The sequence below is a fragment of the Diospyros lotus genome, chromosome 6 (genome assembly GCF_014633365.1).
Source record: "Diospyros lotus cultivar Yz01 chromosome 6, ASM1463336v1, whole genome shotgun sequence".
NCBI lineage: Eukaryota > Viridiplantae > Streptophyta > Magnoliopsida > Ericales > Ebenaceae > Diospyros > Diospyros lotus.
The window spans coordinates 2,128,770-2,148,716 of NC_068343.1; the positions used below are offsets into that span (position 1 = coordinate 2,128,770).

Genomic DNA, 19,947 nt, shown 5'->3' on the forward strand with positions numbered 1-19,947 from the left:
TTCAATTCCTAAGCCTATTTTCAGAGCCATAAAAAAATTGTAGCTCATTTCAAGCAAACGCTATTCTTAAATATTGTCCTCATTAATCATTCTATATGCTCTTTAGTCTTCTCTCACAACTAGATGGAACCCTTTCCAGCCTTGGCTTTTTAAAAACAATAGGCATCCTTTTGTCTCTCATTTTTTACTTGAATAACCAAAATTGGGTTCATCTAATACCAGCCATTATTACGTAAAGAGTCTCTGAACCAGGGAAAATTGCCATGGTCTTGACGCGAGAGAGAGAGAGAGAGAGACGTCCAATATTGAAATATGGAAATATAATAATTACCATATTCAATCATTAAATTACAACACATAACCACATTCTGAGGATGGACTATGGAGCAGCGACTCAAAATTTGGACCTGTCTTGCCGTCACACATGTACACTACTAGACTTGACCAGAAGAAGTTGTATGCACCGAATCGGTTCTAGTAGAGGAGAGTGGTACCTTGCATTGCAAGATGGCCATCAAACTCTTTACTGCGTGGACCCAAATGGGTAGAAAGATGGACTTCGTCGTCGTCGTCGTCGTCTTCGTCTATAGAGCATTATTATTCCCGTATCTTTTCCTCTTTCTTCACCAAAGCATTCAATTTCTTTTCCAACTGCAAACAATACCAGCAGCAACTATCAGATGGCACAGCCAACATCGTCAAATTAGCTAAATTTAATTTTCTTCCTTAAAAAACATCTGTGTAGAATGGTCAATGCACCCTGGGCGAATTTATATTTGCATCAGTTTTCCAACAACTACAAGGAAATCTCTAGATCCGACAACGTCAAATAACATGCAAGTAAAAAAACGAGGAAGTTCAAGAGTTCTGGATCTCTGAACTTTTATTTTGATAATAGAAAATAAATACACACCTGAGCATTTTTCATCTTTTGCCTTTGCAATTCTTCAACAAGACTCCCAATGCTGAGATTTAAAACAAGGTTTAATTAAGCATGTCCCACGAAGAATTATCCATCAGTCTGCATTTCAATACCACTAGGCTAATTTCATACCTTTGCTGCAGCTGGATCACCTGAGACTGCAGCTCTCTCTCCCTAATAGAAGCAAGTGGCATCTGCAAGTAGTCAAAATATCTAAAGATCATAAACTAGCAACTCTTTTGATTACCGCATTTTTTCACTTATTCTCAATGCCCTGAGAACTGAGCAGATTAACCAGCAACAAATCACCAGACCAATCTGGGTAAGGCTAAAAAAGGCTAGCAAATAAAAAACAGCCAGACATCTGGTGAGCTTGATGCTGCAACACAGAGCCAGATGAACCGCCCTAATTTAACAGGGCAATTTCTTTCTACCATACGCAACTCTAGGTTAATAGGGAAGGAAGGAAGAAAACAAAGAAAAAAGACAAGGATGATACCCCAGATCTAGGCACCATTTAATCCACGGGTCGGTATTGAAAACCAGGTTTAGGTTTCACCCAAATCTGTGTTTGGGACCCAGATCTGGGGTCCACCTAATTTAGAAGGGCAAAACAAGGGGGAAAAAAAAAAAAGAAGAGATGAAGCAGAGCCTGAAAAGGAGAGGAGGGAAAGCCACAGAAAGAGGGGATATGACCATACATAAAAATGATTGGCCACTACTAAAGTGTTATAAATTCATGATAAACAATTATTTACTTAAAAGACAAGCACTTGATACCAAAGAAAGCTCATTAGTCCTCACCTCAGAATACTCCATGGAATTTCCTGCATTAAGAAAAGAAATCAGACCCAACAGAGTTACAGCATTGAAGATAAGATGAATTATTTTTATATAATTAAATAACGGAAAGGTAATACCAGAAGTTTGCTCCACATATTTGATCAGTTTAAGTATTTCTTCCTGTCAACATTGATTTAAAGAACCTTTTAAAAAAACCAAGACAAAACCAAGATGATGAATATACTATAATCAAGACAATAAGATGCACACTCTTTGCATAGAGTTCTGCTGCAAAATGGATTGTAATGATGGAAGAACTGAAGCAGCTGGAAGAGTAGGAATTGTCAGAATGGATGAACTTCCAGAAACCGCACTGGAGCAGCAGTTTGCAGGACCCTGAATCAGAGGAAAGAAAGGCAATGGTTATGAAGCCATTGCCTAAAAGATAAATTGCTAAGTTCCATACAAAAAGTGAAGACAAATAGCAAAACAAAGTTAATATGAACAAAAAAGGGTTTCAACAAAGCATGAGGCTCCCCACTATGTGAGGATTAAGGGAGGGTCATATTTGTACACAATCTTCTCTTTTGTTTTATTTATGTATTTACTTTTGCAAAAAAGGCTGTTCCTTAACTCTAACCCTTAACCATTTGATCACAAAGGAGCGACCATATCATTGTTATCAAGGCTCGCCCCCCAATATAATAACCCCAAAATTAATGGTGATAAAGATGTTATGATAGATGAGTGGCCATACAAAAAAAAATAAAATTAAAAATGAAGTTATCTATAATAAGATCGAAGTGGCTCCTATAGAAATAAGATGTGTGAGATAAGATTAATAAAAACTTGGTGGGGGAACTCTTATGTATAATATGAGTTATAAGGGCCTTGCAAAAGATAAGGCTATTGCTAGAAATAACTGGTTAGCTGAATTCATGTAGTTGATCCCACAGTGGGATTGAAGTTTGATATGTTATTGTTGTTGTAACTAAACACTGAAACAAATTGGAGCTTAATTACTTCATAACTTCAATGATAATATAGAATGCAGTATACCTTGGGACTCAGATCTGCTGAAGTGACTTTAAATCGTCCCTTACGTTGGACAACTGCTCCCTCTGAAGTATCATCTGTCCATAGTCAAATGCCATGGTTTATAAATGGTTTTGTTACATGTTATAAGTAATAAGGATCCAGTTCATGAAGATATAGAGAATCATATAATCAAGTTAAAGTGAAGGGATTACCAGATGGAAGATGGTTAATGTCTTTCTTTGGACGGTGTGAAAGTGGGCCACTATAATTCCGATCTGGTTGATATCTTGGTTTTACAAATTCCCTTCAAATCAATTCAAAGATAACCGTGTTAAGATTCTTCAAGTCAAGAGTTTTCTTTTTCTTTTTTTGTCTAAGCCAGTGCCAGTGAGAGTTAACCACAAGAAGTTTAAGGTCCTGATGGAGAAAGAAAAGGATTACAAGTAGTTTGTATAACCTAGAGTCCATATCTCATAACTAAATCCTGAAACTAAACCAGCAGATGGATGTCACAAAAATAAAACAATAATAAAAGAGCATAAAAGTATAACAATCTACCAAGTGACTGAAGGGCATCTTGGCCTTTTTTTTTTTTTTCCTTTTTGTGTGTGTGTTTTGGTGGAGGTGGGCGGTTTTTGGGGGGTTGGGGGGGGTGGTCACCTGGGTGATGACCATTGCATGGCTGTTTCTCATTGGCAGAAGCAATGTTGTAAATTTCGTTTCATACCAGCCATTACATATGCCAATACAAAATTTTCTTATTTTTTTCGTTTAAAATACCAGACAATAGCAAGTGGTACAGGCAGTATTGAGTACCACCATAACCTCATTGCTATAACAGACAAGGTTGTGTAACAGGAACACTTCAAAAAACGCTACGTCCCTGGCATTGCTTGCATCCGTGTTCCCGAGAGGGATCTCTATCCCCTATTATAGCAATGTTTGGTCTCTATATATATATACATATTATGCTGTTATACATACATATATATATATATTAGGGTTTATTTGCTCCTAGTTTGGCATGGCATCCTTAATAATCCTCTTTTATAATTATATGGTCAAGGAAATTCGGTGAAAAAACAAAAGCTAATGACTATCACTGTATTGTATTTACACATGGATGGAAAATTTAATTCCCAGATATGAGTTAAGATCAGCAAGCCAGATAACTAAGAAAAGATCTATATCAGCAAGCCACATTAAACAATTAACCCAGAAGATGCATATGAGATTGCTCCTTTATCACTTCATAACAAAATATCTTGACCACTGAATGAGACATTATGAAGAGAGAAACAATTGTCAAAGCAATTCATCTAGGACTTAGGAAAACACAGATAAATCTAACTCCTAAAGTTCATCTGTGAAAGCATAATTCTACCTGTCACCATCACCAACTTTTTTGGGAGAATTAGTATTATCCTGCAGCAGTGGACCGCTGAGAATTTTTTTTTGACCTTGAACTACAGTTCGTACCAAATAGCTATTCTGTCCCATATTCTCGCCATCATCTCTTGCTACTTCTTGGTCTTCATCTTTTGACGATGACTGTAATTGACACTGCTGTTCAGAATCTGATCTAATGGCATCTTTCCAACTTGGACTACTGGTCCCCACGTCATCCTCACAGACATCAAAACAACCTCTGCATGATACATGTGGTTATATAAGTGAGAGACTACAAAGAATCAAAGTTCTTAAAATATATTATTTTGAACATGACTGAATTGTTTTACCTTTCTACCAAGTCATTTCTATCCACCAATCACATGGTCATGTCTATGCTTCAAACATGAAAATTACCATTTTATACATGCAAATTGGTTACAAATTTGGATCTGTCTTGCATTCCCTAGAAGAACATGCTTGGTAATATAGTCAAAAGGAATGCTAAATGATTAAGAGAAATCATCTCATTTTTGTTCCATTTTTTTGGCTTCAAGCAGATGCCAAACTCAAGCATTTTAAACTAAAGAATTAAGTCAGAAAATAACATTTGACTACTTGTCCATGAGATTTGAGTGCTACACAGATCAAATAGCTAGAAGCATAACTACACCTAAAACTGTAAAAAACATTAACAAGGTTTAGTTTACATAAAAAGAGAAAACAGAAGGCAACAACTATAACAATCACAAGACTTAATCCCATTAGGTGGGGAAAATGAAGAAGAAAATTCAGTTCACATTCACACTCTCACAGACAGATGTAACTGTACACATATTCTCACAAACTTATGTATAAATCTGGAATACTTCTAAACCAGACACATCTAAAAGTGGCATGGTAGATATCTCCATATGGAACAGAAACATTGTTAGTCTTTCGCAGGGAAATGTTAGGCCATGCTAAAACAACATCAGTATACATGTAAATATTACCGAAGAAACTGTGAATGCATCTAGTGCTCTCGCATCCAGTGAGCACAAAGCAACAATATAACAACCTGGAAGAGTCATAAAAGCACTGGACATGCCTTGGAGGTTCACTTAAGACTCCGTTGGGCACTTTTTCTTTTTCTTTCAAAAAGGTAGCCTAAAAGGCAGTATAAAAGAAACTGTCTTGGGGGAAAAAACTATGATGCAATGTTCAGTCACTCTGCTTAAAAAAGGTTGCTTTTTAATAATCGCAGCTTTTTGTTGTACCATAATTTCAAAAATGATAACAATACCCCTAGAATAGATGAATTGTATATCTTATGAAGAAGCTGAATAAAAATGTATAATACATCTTATCTCTTCCACTATAATGACAGGGAATAAAACTAAAAACGCAACTTGTATTCTGCTTTTTTGTGCTTTTTGCTCCATAAAATGCGCCTTTAAAAGCATAAGAAACTAACTTAGACAAACTTTTAGGGTTTTCTAAGCAAAGAACCAGCTAAAGGAACTGATACCAGAGAGAACTCAAGTCAAAGGGACATGACCTAGGATGCCAATTATGCAAATGGCACTCATGAACTTATAACATGGTGATACCAACTATCCCCAGGCTAGGCCAACACAAATAAACACGCAGGTTCTGATATTGTAACATTCAAGATGCTTAGCTTCATTGGGTCTATCAAAGGCCAAGGGATCTTCAAGAGATCTAATAGATTCTTGAACTAACTCCCAAGAACACAGTCAATGATGCAGGTAATAACACATCTCCAATAAATAGAGATACTAATCCTATTACATCAATCTAATTCCATCTTGCTTCTTTTTACGTAGACTCCCCTGTTATTCCATGCTAGTAATGCATTTTTGCCTGTATGTGGAGTGCCACTAATATCTCCAACTAGGTATACACAAGCGCATATGGGATCTTTCTGATAGGTAAGTTATACAGGACTTGAGCTTGCATCTCTTAATTGTGAATGCAGCATAAGCTGCCAGTGGAAACAAGGACATGTAAGAGCATGTATAGGATACATGACATAATATTCATATATATAGCTGGATTACTGGAGTAAATAACAGAAAGTAAAAAAGTAGAGTGAGATTAAAGAAATTTAGTTAAATAGAGTTTTTACGATGATGACATTTTACAGTTTGTGAGACCACTTAAGATTTAGATAATAATATAGATCTTAGCTGAGAAAACTATACATAAAAGGAAGCAAGATCATACTTGAGTGCCTGAAGAGGTCGAATAGGAAAAGCCGCAAGTGAATTCTCCAAATGATCAATATTATTGGCAACATCCTTAAAAAAATTAAGAAGAATCAAATGGAGATATAAGAATCAGAATCAGTACTAACATCCCAAAATTTACAGAAAGAATAGAGATACAGTGCCATAAAAACTAGAGCTCTATCAGTTAATAGAAGTTAGAATGATACGTCTGGTTGGGGTGTAGAATCCAACTGATTAGCCTTATTAGGTAAAAGCTTCTCTGTCAGATAACCAACATCATCGTTTCCGTCCCTATCCTTCCCAGTCATATTAGGTCCTTCAGAGTTTGAGGCAACATCACAATCCTGAATCTGCACTCAACATAGTGCTAGTAAGCATTGCAAACATACGGAAATGTTCCCCACCAATTAAAATAATTTCCCAATCTAAGCATTGAACTGAATACATACAAGGGCAGCTTGATTCTTCAAATCCTCCAGATTAAAATTCCAAGCACTGATTCCTCGGATATATTCTTGCTGCAAGAAAGCCAAAGCTCATTTTCAACCCAGAATAATTTCCAAGACACATATAGGAGTTTTCTCTAGACTTATGGTTGAATTCGTGCATTGGGAAGAGCAGCATACATCTTTGATGCAATAGCAGAAACATAATATAGCCAATTATGATATATAAAGTTTTCAAAGTACTTTGATGATTTCAAGACCGTAGGAGACAACCTTACAAGCTATCAATATCTGTCATTCTCATTCATATAATGAACAAAAACAATCTCAATTGTTTCTTTTCTTTTTTTTAATAAACCACCAAAAAGCAATTGCAAGAAACAGGCATTTAATTCAAAGATCACCCTGAGTAAAACATGTTGCTAATGCAGACTTTTTGTCAGACAAGTGCATGAAATCTAACAAGTAGTTATGACCACATTAATTTACAAATAAGTTTGTTTCTGACCAAGGTTTTGTGTGACAACTGACCTCTGCATAATAACATAAGACATGTATAAAACCGGTCCTTAGTTTTAGCCGTATCACTAACAGAAGGAGAGCGAAAGTTGCAGGGTTCAATTCAAAAAAGGGACCCTGTTGCCTGCGTGCCCCCAATACATCAAAGTCCAGGTTAGGACACAAGCTTGTATGTTATACTAATGTGTTTGGGAATGAGAGAGGGAGGGAGGGGGTAACCAAAAAATAGAATAGTTGGTGACATCCGTGCAGTACCCTACGAGTACCATATGATGATCCTATTGTTAGGCCCCTGGTCCATTTGACTTATCAAAGAAGGGTCCAAGGGGCAGGGGCCAGGGGCAAGGGTGTAAATGGGCTGGCTGGCTGGCCGTAAGGGGGTAGAATGGGGAAATCGCTGGGTTGTTACAACCCAGCAAATGCACATAACAGAATCCGGTTGAGGAGGAGGGGGGGAATATGTAGTGGGAAGGAGAAGATGGGAGGGGATAATGTTTTGGTATTGAGTCTTAGGAGAGTTAAGTGCCTCTCAAAATGCCCAGATTTTACTTGTAATCGGATTGAAGTTGAGGAGTTGAATTCATTCTCTGTGAGTTTTTCCCCGGGTTCTCATCAATTTGGTATCAAAGCGCTGCGATCCTAATGGTGAACTTAACGGATCGAGTTGGAGATTTAGAGACGAGATTGGATAGCGTACAACTGAGCGTGGACACCATGAAGAATGAATCGAACGCCATGAGAAGTGAGGTTCGGTCAGTGGAGAAGAATGTTACTTCCTTGCTGGAATAGTTTGAATGGATGAGAGCGAGGTGGGAGGAACAACAGCGAGAGAGGAAGAACAAGGAAAAGTTGGGAGAACAATTACCGGGGATAGGTGATTCGGAGGTGACATCCGAGGCGAGCTGAAACAGAGGGGTTCAAGGGAGGCTGGCGACTAGAACCTCGCGAACGTTGGCTGGAAATGCCACTTTTCGATGTAAGGGACCCAAGATGGTTGGATTTTCAGGGCCAAGAGATATTTCTTGGTGAATGGGCTGACGGATGTGGAGAAGATGGATACTGCGGTTGTGTGTTTGGTAGGTCCTGCTCTCTCGTGGTTCTAGTGGGAAGAAAAACGTCAAAGGGTGAGGACTTGGAAGGATTTCAAACTGCTGTTGCAAGGTCGATTCCGACCCACACAAGAAGGGTCGATAGAAGAGTGTTTTTTAGCTCTTTGGCAGAGGGGTACTGTTTCGGAGTACCGCCAGTGCTTCGAGACATTGGCATCACCTTTGGAAGAGTTGCCAGAAACCGTGCTAAAAGGGCACTTCATGAATAGTCTCAATCTGAAGATCAAGGCTGAGTTGAGGGTGTTGAGGTCAAGGAGCTTGGAGCAAATGATGGATCTGGCACAAAGTATAGAAGAGAGGAACCTTCTGCTTCGGGGAAATTTAGCTGGTTCGACTTCGAGTAGAGGCCAACTCGCTTCTCTCGCTATTTCAAATTACCAATGTGGGGGTCTTCAGCCCCATGCGCAACCAGCCTCTAAACCTATTGCTGTGAACTCCCCCTATCCATTTCGACCCCAAAACAGTGGGAGGGTGAGTAATCAACCTTGGAAACGGCTTAGTGAGGCCAAATGGAAGTCCAAGCGAGATAAGGGCTTACGTTTTAGGTGTGATGAGAAGTATACAATAGGCCACAAGTGTAAGAATAAAGAGTCGCAAGTGAAGATGATATATGATGAAGAAGTAGAGGAGGAGGAATAGGGGGTAGGGGAAGAAGAAGACAACCAGTGCCTAAGTTGAAAGAGGGAGGCAATAGGGGAACTAGTCCAAGGGGATGAGGTCATTGAGCTGTCCATGAATTCTATGGTAGGATTGATAGCACCCCAAACAATGAAGATAAAAGGGGAGATAGAGCAGCAGCCGGTTGTGGTCCTTATTGATGGAGGAGCAAACCATAACTTTATTTCTGTGGAGTTGGTGCAATTGTTGGGCCTAATCAGGGAGGAAACAACAGGGTATGGTGTGATTATCCAGATATGGGTGGCAGTTCAAGGGGCTAGAATTTGCAAGGAAGAGAAGCTTCAGCTCCAAAATTTGCAGATTGTGGAAGATTTCTTGCCCTTGGAGTTGGGAAGCTCGGATGTTATTCTGGGAATGAAGTGGCTAGCAGCGGTGGGCAAGATGAATGTGGATTGGAAAACTCTCACCATGAAGTTTCAAGTAGGAGGCATGGCTGTAACTTTGCAGGGGAATCCTAGCTTGAGCAAGACATTGGTATCCTTAAAAGCTATGGTGAAAGCATTTAAGGAGAAGGGGGAAGGGATGCTGTTGGAATTGGGGACATTGGCAGCTGAGATTGAAGAAGACCAGAGGGCAGTTCCAGAATTATTGAAAGGGGCATTGGCTGAATTTGGAAGGGTGTTTACTGCTGCGGAAGGGCTGCCACCTAGTAGGGAAAGAGACCATGCCATAAACCTAATTCCGGGATCCTCACCGATGAGTGTAAGACCCTATCGTTATCCTCATTGTTGTTAAAATGATTTTTAATAATTTTTCAAGAAATAGTAGGTATATATTTTGGGGTGGTAAAATCACTAAATCCCAAGTTTGTACTAAAATTAAAATTCTATTTTCTTATTGTTAGGGATTTTGATTTTTTAGATATTTTTATTGAATCCAAATGGGGGATATTTTCTTATTTACATTTATGTATTAAAGTAAATGGAAGGTAAAATATAAATTAAAGAAAATGTGGACATTTACTTAAACTAAAGAAATGTAAATATGTATACATGCTGGAACCGAGAAGAGGGGAAGGCTAGAGAAGAGAGGAAAAGAAGATGCAAGTGCGGCTAGAGTCGGGAGGAAGATGGATTGAGGAGGGAATTGGGCCGCCCAGGTTTTAATTAAAACCTAGGTTTCATGAGGTGCGCCTCTCGCCTCGGTGCCTCACCGTGCAAGGCGAGGGCCTTGCTGAAATCGCCTCGCCTCGGCCCAGGCGAGGAGTCGAACTGGCGCCTTGCGCCTAGGCGCGCCTTTAACAACTATGGTCATCCTTATTTACAAAAGAATGAAATTGAGAAGTTGGTGGGTGAAATGTTGGCCGCTGGAATCATTCAACCCAGTTCCAGCCCGATATTATTGGTTAAGAAGAAGGATGGGGGTGGCGTTTTTGTATCGATTATAAGGCCTTGAACAAGGTTATGATTCCAAACAAATTCCCCATTCCAGTTATAGATGAGCTACTTGATGAGTTGCACGGCGCCAAGGTCTTTTCCAAACTCGACTTAAAATCTGGTTACCACCAGATTTGAGTTAGGCCCGAGAATGTTCCAAAGACAGCATTCAAGACTCATGAAGGGCATTACGAGTTCCTAGTGATGCCTTTTGGGTTGATGAATGCTCCAACTATCTTCCAAGCGTTGGTGAATGAAATTTTCAGAGATTATTTGAGTTGATTCGTGTTGGTGTTTTTCGACGACATTTTGGTGTACAGCAACAGTTTGGAACAGCATGAGCAGCACCTATGATGTGTTTTAAGGGTGTTAGCAGACAACCAGCTGGTGGCCAACAGAAAGAAGTGTGTGTTTGGGCAGCTGGAAATTGAGTATTTGGGCCATGTTATTTCTTATCTGGGGGTTTCAGCTGATAGCAACAAGGTGAAGCAATGATAGATTGGCCTACTCCAACAACGGTAAAGGAATTGAGAGAGTTTCATGGGCTCACAGGGTATTATAGACGCTTTGTGAGAGACTATGGTAAGCTGGCTCGGCCTCTAACGGATAAATTAAAAAAGAATAGCTTCTTTTGGGATGTAGCTGCTGAACAGGCCTTCCAGCAACTCAAGGCTAAAATGGTATCCTTATCCGTTTTAGCCTTGCCCGACTTTAAGAAGCCCTTCATCATTGAAGCTGATGCCTCGAGGCATGGAATGGGGGCTGTTTTGATGCAAGAACAGAGGCCGATCGCTTATTTCAGCCAAGCGTTCAGTCAATTGGGGAGGAAGAAATCAGTTTATGAGAGAGAACTCATGGCCATAGTGTTTGTGGTGCAAAAATGGAGGCACTACTTGTTAGGCAGAAATTTTTTTATTAGAACGGATCAAAAAAACCTCAAGTATGGAGCAGCGGGAGGTATGTCCTGAATATTTGAAATGGATGGTGAAGTTGATAGGGTACCAATTTGAGATACATTATCGAGTTGGGATGGAGAATAAGGCGGCTGATAGACTGTCCAGAATCTGTCACACAACAGCTTTGATGGCTTTGACAATGCCTAGGGTGGTCCAATTGGAGAAGGTAGCAAGTGAGGTAGAAGCCGATGAAGGACTGCAAAAAATTATTCAGGAGCTACAAACTAACCCCTCCTCCCATCCTAATTTTCAACTAGTGGACAAGCATCTCATCTACAAGGGACGGCTTTACTTACCGAAGGGATCCGCACTAATTCCATTGATACTCTAGAAAGGGCATGATGGAAGCATGGGAGGTCATTTGAGGTTTCTAAAAACTTACAAGAGGGTGGCAGCGAATGTCTATTGGCCGGGTATGAAGAAAGACGTGTATCAGTATGTAAGTGAGTGTTCGACTTGCCAACAAAACAAATCTATAACCTTGGCACCGGGGGCACTATTACAGCCACTACCGATTCCTAATCAGATTTGGGATGACATCGCTATGGACTTTATTGAAGGACTACCGAAATCTAACAAGGTGGACTCAATTTTGGTCGTGGTGAATCGACTTAGCAAGTATGGGCATTTTATTGGCCTTAAACATCCATTTACAGCTGGGGATGTGGCTGGAACTTTTATTAGGGAAGTGGTGAGGCTCCATGGAGTTCCTAGGTCTATTGTGCCCGATAGAGACAAAATCTTTATGAGCAAATTTTGGGAGGAGATTTTCCGGCTATAGGGCACCAAACTCAAAAAAAGTACAGCTTATCATACACAAACGGATGGACAAACCGAGATACTCAACCGAACTTTGGAGACCTACTTGAGATGTTTTGCTTCCTCCAAACCAAAGGTATGGTTCACTTGGTTACCTTGGGCTGAATTATGGTACAATACCTCCTACCACACAGCTGCCAAGTTAACCCCCTTTCAAGTGGTGTATGGGAGGGAACCGCCTCCCTTATTGCAATTTGAGAAGGGCACTACCCCTGTCTCAATGGTGGAGCAACAAATGATTGAAAGGGATGTAATCCTAGATGAATTGAAGGCACAACTGTTGAGGGCACAGGCAGTAATGAAGAAGAGGGCAGATAGGGAAAGAAGACAAGTGAAGTTCCGAGCAGGAGACTTAGTTTATTTGAAACTAAGGCCGTACCGACAAAGGTCCTTGACTACTCGTGCAAACGAGAAACTAGCTACCCGTTATTATGGCCCATTTGAGAGTGAGAAGGAGGTTGGTCCTGTAGCTTTCAAACTGAAATTGCCACCACACTGCCAAATCCACCCTACATTTCATGTGTCCCAAGGCTAAGGGTGCAATGAAGGCTACTATGGAGCTGCCCCAACAGTTTAATGAAGACCTGGAAATGGTGGTGGAACCATCAGCAGTGCTAGGAGTGTGGTCGGGGGCTGGCAAGAACATGCGAGGAGTAGAAGTGTTGATCCAATGGAAGGGGCTTCCACCACTAGAAGCCACTTGGGAGCCCTACTCAGTGATTCAACAGCAATTTCCATTTTTCCACCTTGAGGACAAGGTGAAAGTTGGGGGAGGGAGTAATGTTAGGCCCCCGGTCCATTTGACTTATCAAAGAAGGTCGCAAGGGCAGGGGTGTAAATGGGCTGGTTTGCATAACAGTCAGCCATGTGCGCAAGGGGGTAGAATGGGGAAATCGCTGGGTTGTGTAACAACCCAGCAAATGCGCATAACTGAATTTGGTTAAGGAGGAGGGGGGGAATATGTAGTGGGAAGGAGGAGATGGGAGGGGATAATTTTTTGGTATTGAGTCTTAAGAGAGTTAAGGACCTCTCAAAATGCCCAGATTTTACTTGTAATCGGATTGAAGTTGAGGAGTTGAATTCATTCTTTGTGAGTTTTTCCCTGGGTTCTCATCACCTATACATGTCAGGCTTACTTTAGAAGTCCAAGAATTGCACATTTTTTACCTGTGACAAGTGCTCCTTGTCCCCATATAAAGCTTTGTTCTGCAAAAGAAGATCAGCTTCTTTTGCCTGAAAAAAAAAATAAAAAAAAAAAATCAGAAGAAGTCAGGCATGGCTTTATAGAAACAAACAAAAACTAAATAGAAATGAACAGCTTAGCCAAGGAAAGAGACCTTCAGCATCCTAAAACGATCACCCAGTGGGGCCAAGTCTTCAAGAATGGAACGTGTCAAATAATCAATTGACCGTGCATGTTTAAAGAAATGATGCTTCAAGAGCTTCTCCGAAGAAGGACGCTTCTTTGGATCCTTCACCAAGCAAGCAGCTACCAGCTCTTTGAAAGACTGTAGAGGTACCATATATCACAACAATATGCAGGAAACTGGAAGCAAATTTTTTTGAATACAAATAACTTTTACCGAGCAAAACAAAACAAACAAAAAAGAATAACCTTTGAAAATCTCTTGTCCCTCTCATAGTCAAGGCCTGGTGGCGAATTTTGTAGCGTCATTAACAGAACCTACAATTAGAGCAAGAAGAACAGAAGGATTATATTTAAATATATTTTCCCCATGAGGAATTAGGTATCATTTGCAGAGCACACGTAGGAAATCCTTCCTGAGGGAAATACTACCTTCATGGGCGGATACTTAGAAAATGGAGCATGGCCATGAGCAAGTTCAAGCGCTGTTATTCCAAATGACCAGATGTCCGCCCTGTTAACACAAAACATATTAAAGATCTTAAACCCTAGAAAAAAAGAGCTTTCCATTTTACCATGCATGCCACAAAAGACCAGATTAGTCACCCACTCACTTAAAATCATATCCATGAAGCTGCTGCATAACCTCTGGAGCCATCCTGAAATAACCAAAAATTGACAAACAATAAGCTCAAGTCAGTCATGCAAATCTACACCATTAACAGATTCATAACAGATAATAGGACCTCATTAAGTAAAGCAGATATAGGCCTAAGGGATAACTATACCAGCATGGAGTTCCAACAAAAGTATTTCTTGAGCGTTGCCTATCCCCAGCGTCAAACATGCATGCAGATACCCCAAAGTCTGCTAACTTGACTGCACCATTAGAATCAATTAATATATTCCCAGCCTGCAAAAGGTAGATCAGCAATGTGACTAAGAACAAAAGAAAGTTGCATAGCTAGATGAAGTGAGCAGGACAATAAACATTTCTCGAAGGGGAAATGAATCTGCCAGTATGTCCAACCAAAATCATCCACAAAAAATCAAAGACATGAAGCACTACTTCAAGACAGAAGAATGATCAAACTCCATCACATCCAAAGCCACAAGAATACAAAATATATGCAATCAGACAATTTGTTTAAATATACTTCTGAATTCTCTATGCATTATAAACCATATTTTTAGCCATAAGAGAGCAGAGTTAATGCATTTACAACTGAAAGGAGAAGCGGAGAACAAGACAACCAAGAGTGACATCTTACCTTGACATCTCTATGGATATGCCCATGGGAATGAAGATAGACAAGAGCTTTGAGAACCTCACGTAACAATGTGGCAATAACAGGTTCTTCAAAACCTTCTGAATAGGAAGATTTCATAATATGAAGACATGACCCACCAGCCATATATGGCATCACAACCCAAAGGTTATGACCTGCGGTAAATGAACAATGTGCCCGTAATAGATTTGGATGATCAATCAAGCTCATTGTTTGTACTTCTCGACGGATACCATCCTGCAAAGTTAAAAAGAAACACCCCCTAATTCAATTGGTAGCAATAGGTTTCCTGCTGAAACTTTTAACATGTTAAAGTAGTGCAGACAATCATCATTCCAAGAGAAATATACTTGTAGAAACAGAGAAAAAAAATATATGCAGCCAGTTTGTGCAGAACATAGGACAATACTCTAGGTTTTTCAAGCCAAATCCACAGAAGTTGGTTTGAAGGACATCTCAGGTGAATGATTTTCTGAATACTGGAGAAATCTCCTTCAGATATGGACATGCATGGATGCAAAATACAATCACATTGGACGAACAATTAACTGTGCTTGGCTTGGAACCATAGACAAAAACAAAGGAACACAAATCAGTGATGTGTCAGTTTATTTATTAGAGACCAAAAAAATACTGGGATAGGATATTTTTGTTTTTCTTACTTCTATAATTTGAAAAGTCATGGGAGGTTAGATTCAAGCCAATGGACAGTAATGCCGGACTAAAAAGGGTAAAGAACTTCAAATATCAAGCCTTCACCCTGGTATGTGGGGTCTTTCATTGATATAAAAAAAATGCCAGGTAGATATATTATTATGAAAATCTGATATGTCTGTCTTGAGGTATTTGCCACTCCTGGAGCACACACATGGTGCAGTACAAGAGGTTCACTTCCTAAAAAAGGAAAGTGAATGGCCACTCCAAGATTGGCATCTCATAACAATTAACAAGGATAATTGAACGGCTTTCCAGTGCCATCATTTATTTTAACATCCATACAAAATCTCTTGACCAAAAAACAACCAAAATCTATTTTCCATCAGTTTCTAAGGAGATTAAGAGATTAACTAAATGTTAGCAACGTAGGAAATGAATGGTTAAATTTCCTCTGTTTGCCAACCCCACATAGTGGGATTAAAGCTTGATATGTTGCTGTCATAGATTCTATAGATGGAATCATCAGGTGGATTAACAACATGTTGTAAAGGCCCACAGAATTATATACATAAATAACAGATAGAGATATATGAAACAGCATCCAATCCAGTTAAAGACAAGATAAAAAAAGAGGGAAAATGAAGCATGAAAGCATTGATAAACAAACCATATCAGATAAGAGTAAACAAGGAGCTAGGCCATACCAGGTCATTGTTACACTTTTCCAGATCAAGAACCTTGATGGCAACAATCTCGTTAAGAGGAATGCAAAGAGCCCGATAAACAGTGGCACTGACACCTTCCCCAACTTCCTCGTATAATTTGTAGTCCTTGGCATTGACAGGGAATTTTTTCTCTGAATCCATTGCTTCCTATTATATCATAACATTAATATCTTCTTTTCTCCTAAATGTGGCAGAGAACATAAATAAAATGTCCACAGAGGAGGGGTGAGATTTAGATCAATGTGAGGAGTCTTCCAATATGGTGGCATCTTCCTTCGTTCAATACAAGATCAAATATACCAACACCAGCTTCATCTAAGGAGAGGCAGTTATATCTAGCTCTGAGAATCTTGGTTCATATATCTGGCCCACAACTGAGTGGCATTATTATCATAGGGCTTACAACCCTAGAAAAAGAAGATTCTGGTTAGGCGTCTCAATTATTTCTTAGATCTGACATTGACAATGAATCAAAACACAAGGCAAATCAGAAGCATCATCTCTCTTCCAGGAAACTTCACCCTATATTGTAAATATTTGAATATCCAAACCTACTCCACAAATAGAGAGCTTGAGTCAGCGAGGAATTTGTGACTTGTAATGTGGAGTGCATAATGATGCTCAAGACTCTCTGGCATGGAAAATGATCCAAGCAAGGGTATTCTTGGTTTTCCACAGAATACCAGCAGGAAAACTGGAAAAAGGAATCCTTCCTTTCTTGAGAACGGGCGTGGCAAACAAGAGCTCATCTAAAATTCTGTTTTCCATGTCAAGAAGAAAGGGGACTCCTTGAAAGCTGGTGTGTTTGTGTGAACAAAAAACAATCAAGAGTTCTGAATTGCCTACAAATAATTCAAGGAAGAGATATCTCTCTGAAGATTTACTGCTAATACACAAAGCAAGTTGGGAGAGTGTGCCTCACTCCTATCTTGTCCACTCATGAAAAAAGTAAGGACCTCAGCCTTTTAGATATTTGATGACCAGAGGATGGATATCATGACTAGTGAGAGATCTTTTAGTTTCAAGGCAACTTGGTTGTCCCTGTGGCAGAGACATGAAAGCAGGGGAAGCAGCTCAGGTGTTTGATGGGATGCAGATTCAGAAGGACAACAATTTTTGAAAAAGAGTTGAGTGCATCCAACTTGAAAGGCTGATGTAGCCTGACTGCATTACAAGAAGGGGACCGAAGTTGCTCCCTTTTGAATTAATTCTTATGATCTGCAGATCCCCCTTGATACTTTGCTTGTCCATTTTTGCCTCTTGTTTTTATACTTCTATACTCCATGTATTACCCCACCCCAAAAAATAAAAAATAAATCTATCTCAACAAAATTACCAGATAAATAAATAAAATCTGCAGCAGCAAGTATAAAGTCTGAAAACCATGAGCCTGAATCAATAAAAACACAATGCACCAGGTGCTGCACTGCAACTTCAAAATGAACATATTAGGTTGATCTAGAATTACTTTATCAAAAGTTAGATTCAACTTTGCTTAATTGGTTTTAGTTTCTGCTGACACTTTTTAGGTCCCAGGTTATCTATGATTTTATATTCCATTTAAATGCAATCAAAAGTAATTTCACATGCCTCAAAAATATAAAAATGTTTGAAAACACAAAAATAATGCCAAGCAAAGAAAACTGATAATACAGAAAGAAGAAAGTTTGACGAACACTACTGTTGATATGATCCTTGCAAATTTATCCTAGTCCAATGGCAAATGCACACATTCCTTGCAACACCATGAACACTGCATAACAACATTGCAATATGGATCCAATTTAAAATAAAAACTGTTAAACTTAAAAAGTTAGTTTATCATCACTTTGTATCAGCATAGAAATGCATATCTTAAAAGTTAAGGCACATTTATCCTCAAAGGAATCCACCGGAGGTTACAGAAACATCTGAAATTGCTACCTACAAAATAATGCAAATAATCAACCAAGTTTCAGAAGTTAACTCCAGTAAATGTTTCACCAAATTCATAACCATGCAGCCATAGGAGACCTCATAAACTGACCATGGAAAGCTTTTGAAAGAAAATTCAAACAACCAAAATTAGGTTTTCCTTGTCAATTTATGTCATCATTTAATACATCATTATTCCTTTCATAAAATAATGGAGATCAAAGACCTCTGCAAAGTAGGAGATAGAAGTGATAGAGAAGCACATATCCCGATACAAGGCCATTGCCACACCATTCAGAAATTCAAATCAGTACATTTTGTCAGGCAAGGTGATCAATTAGCCATGGCTTGACAAAACAAGAGAACAATTAGGCAATCAAAAGCCCGTCCTGATAAAAATCAAAATTACAACCTTCAAGTTCAATCTTCATCAATCAAGTTACATAGATTAAAGCGAGAAATTCAACTTGCTGAGTCCGAATAAACAAACCCTAGCACCGAACGAATCAAAAACATTAAAACAGATAACTAGACAACTAACGCGACGAATCAGTACGGTAATTTCTCGAATGCATACATGGAAGGCAGAATTAACGAATTAAGTAGTCGTACGGACCTAGGGTTTCGACGCCACGTAAAGGGCCCCGTTCCCCGGGAGAGAACTCGGCCGGGAACGGAATTCGACCTGGTCGGATAAAGGACAAATCGAGCCCTATCCCAATATGGCGTAGTCGGAAGATGGCAAATCTTCGACTAAACCGCCACAGACGATTGTGCTAGTAGAATCGCAGATATAGTTCGTGGCTTCGTTCCAACTGTTGTCGCCTACTGTTTAGGTCGAATCTTCACCGTTCATCCACATGGCCCGAGAGTACAAAAGGCAGGATCCCTTTTATTTTCTTGCTTTATTGGTTTTCCTTTCTCTTACTCAGTCCTCGCTTGGCTGCTGAGAAAATATGCGGTGCGTTAGGGAAAAAAAATATATAAATTATAAATGGAAATTTGAGAGGGTCCGGTCGGGGTAGAGCACAACCGCGAGGTAAACTGTTGTGGGGCCCGCCATGACTTCCAGATAGAAAATAGATGAGCAAACGGCGCCGTTTCATCTTACGCAATCGGGTGCAGATCAAGAGCGATGATTGCATCACATGGGCGGGACCGATATTGGTCAACTGTAGTTAATAATTTTATTAACTGATAATATATATTTATTTTGAATTATTTATTTAATTAATTAAATATTTAACTATTAAAAATCAAATATAATAATTAAGAATATACATTTATTTGTTCATGCTAAACTCTTATTTTGTTCTTATATTTTTATTTTTTATAATTATTTAAAAAATATATTTCAATTACACTATTCGATCTATATTTTTTAATTAATTTAATTCCTCTATTTTAATATTTTTTTCTTATGGCAATTGAATTTTTTATTTATTTCAATTACATCTCTATATTTATATTTTTTAATTAATTTAACACTTATATTTTAATATATAAAAAATATATATAATAAGATAAATTAATTTATTTTTTTTATATATCAAAATATATAAATTAAATTAATTTAAAAACATAAGTGCATAGGTATTATCGAAAAGATAAAAAGTTTTAAATTATTAAGTAAAAAAAGTTAAAATATAAAAGTTAAATTAATTAAAAAATACAAATATAAATATATAATTAAAATAATAACAAATTTGAGTGATATAGGAAAAAAA

General features: G+C 38.8%; 1 protein-coding gene across 5 annotated transcripts; it reads right to left on the reverse strand.

Moving 5' to 3' along the window:
* Window positions 1-284: 284 nt before the first annotated feature.
* On the reverse strand, window positions 285-19,149 carry LOC127803770 (serine/threonine-protein kinase BLUS1). Of its 5 annotated transcripts, none has more exons than XM_052340243.1 (22): window positions 18,837-19,147; window positions 17,988-18,059; window positions 16,286-16,713; window positions 14,907-15,161; window positions 14,424-14,548; window positions 14,250-14,294; window positions 14,068-14,149; window positions 13,885-13,953; window positions 13,607-13,777; window positions 13,437-13,502; window positions 6,816-6,884; window positions 6,573-6,716; window positions 6,362-6,435; window positions 4,128-4,391; window positions 2,956-3,047; window positions 2,765-2,838; window positions 1,976-2,101; window positions 1,843-1,885; window positions 1,727-1,749; window positions 1,055-1,116; window positions 914-965; window positions 285-651 (listed from the first exon to the last, which is right to left on the reverse strand). In XM_052340243.1, the coding sequence occupies exons 3-22, from the start codon at window positions 16,445-16,447 to the stop codon at window positions 598-600; spliced, it is 2,052 nt and encodes a 683-aa protein (XP_052196203.1). In that variant the 5' UTR covers window positions 16,448-16,713; window positions 17,988-18,059; window positions 18,837-19,147; the 3' UTR covers window positions 285-597. The 5 variants fall into 5 exon arrangements, with proteins under 5 accessions (XP_052196203.1, XP_052196202.1, XP_052196205.1 ...); XM_052340242.1 differs by having other exon boundaries at window positions 17,983-18,059; XM_052340245.1 differs by lacking the exon at window positions 17,988-18,059 and having other exon boundaries at window positions 16,286-16,453.
* Between the last annotated feature and the right edge of the window lie 798 nt (window positions 19,150-19,947).

Coding starts and splice junctions, on each gene's coding strand:
- LOC127803770 (XM_052340245.1), bottom strand. CDS start 16,447: ATGGATTCAGAGAAAAAATTCCCTGTCAATGCCAAGGACTACAAATTA. Junction 2,839..2,955: donor CATTAACCATCTTCCATCTG/GTAATCCCTTCA, acceptor GACTATGGACAG/ATGATACTTCAGAGGGAGCA. Junction 1,117..1,726: donor ATTCCATGGAGTATTCTGAG/GTGAGGACTAAT, acceptor GACTACTTGCAG/ATGCCACTTGCTTCTATTAG.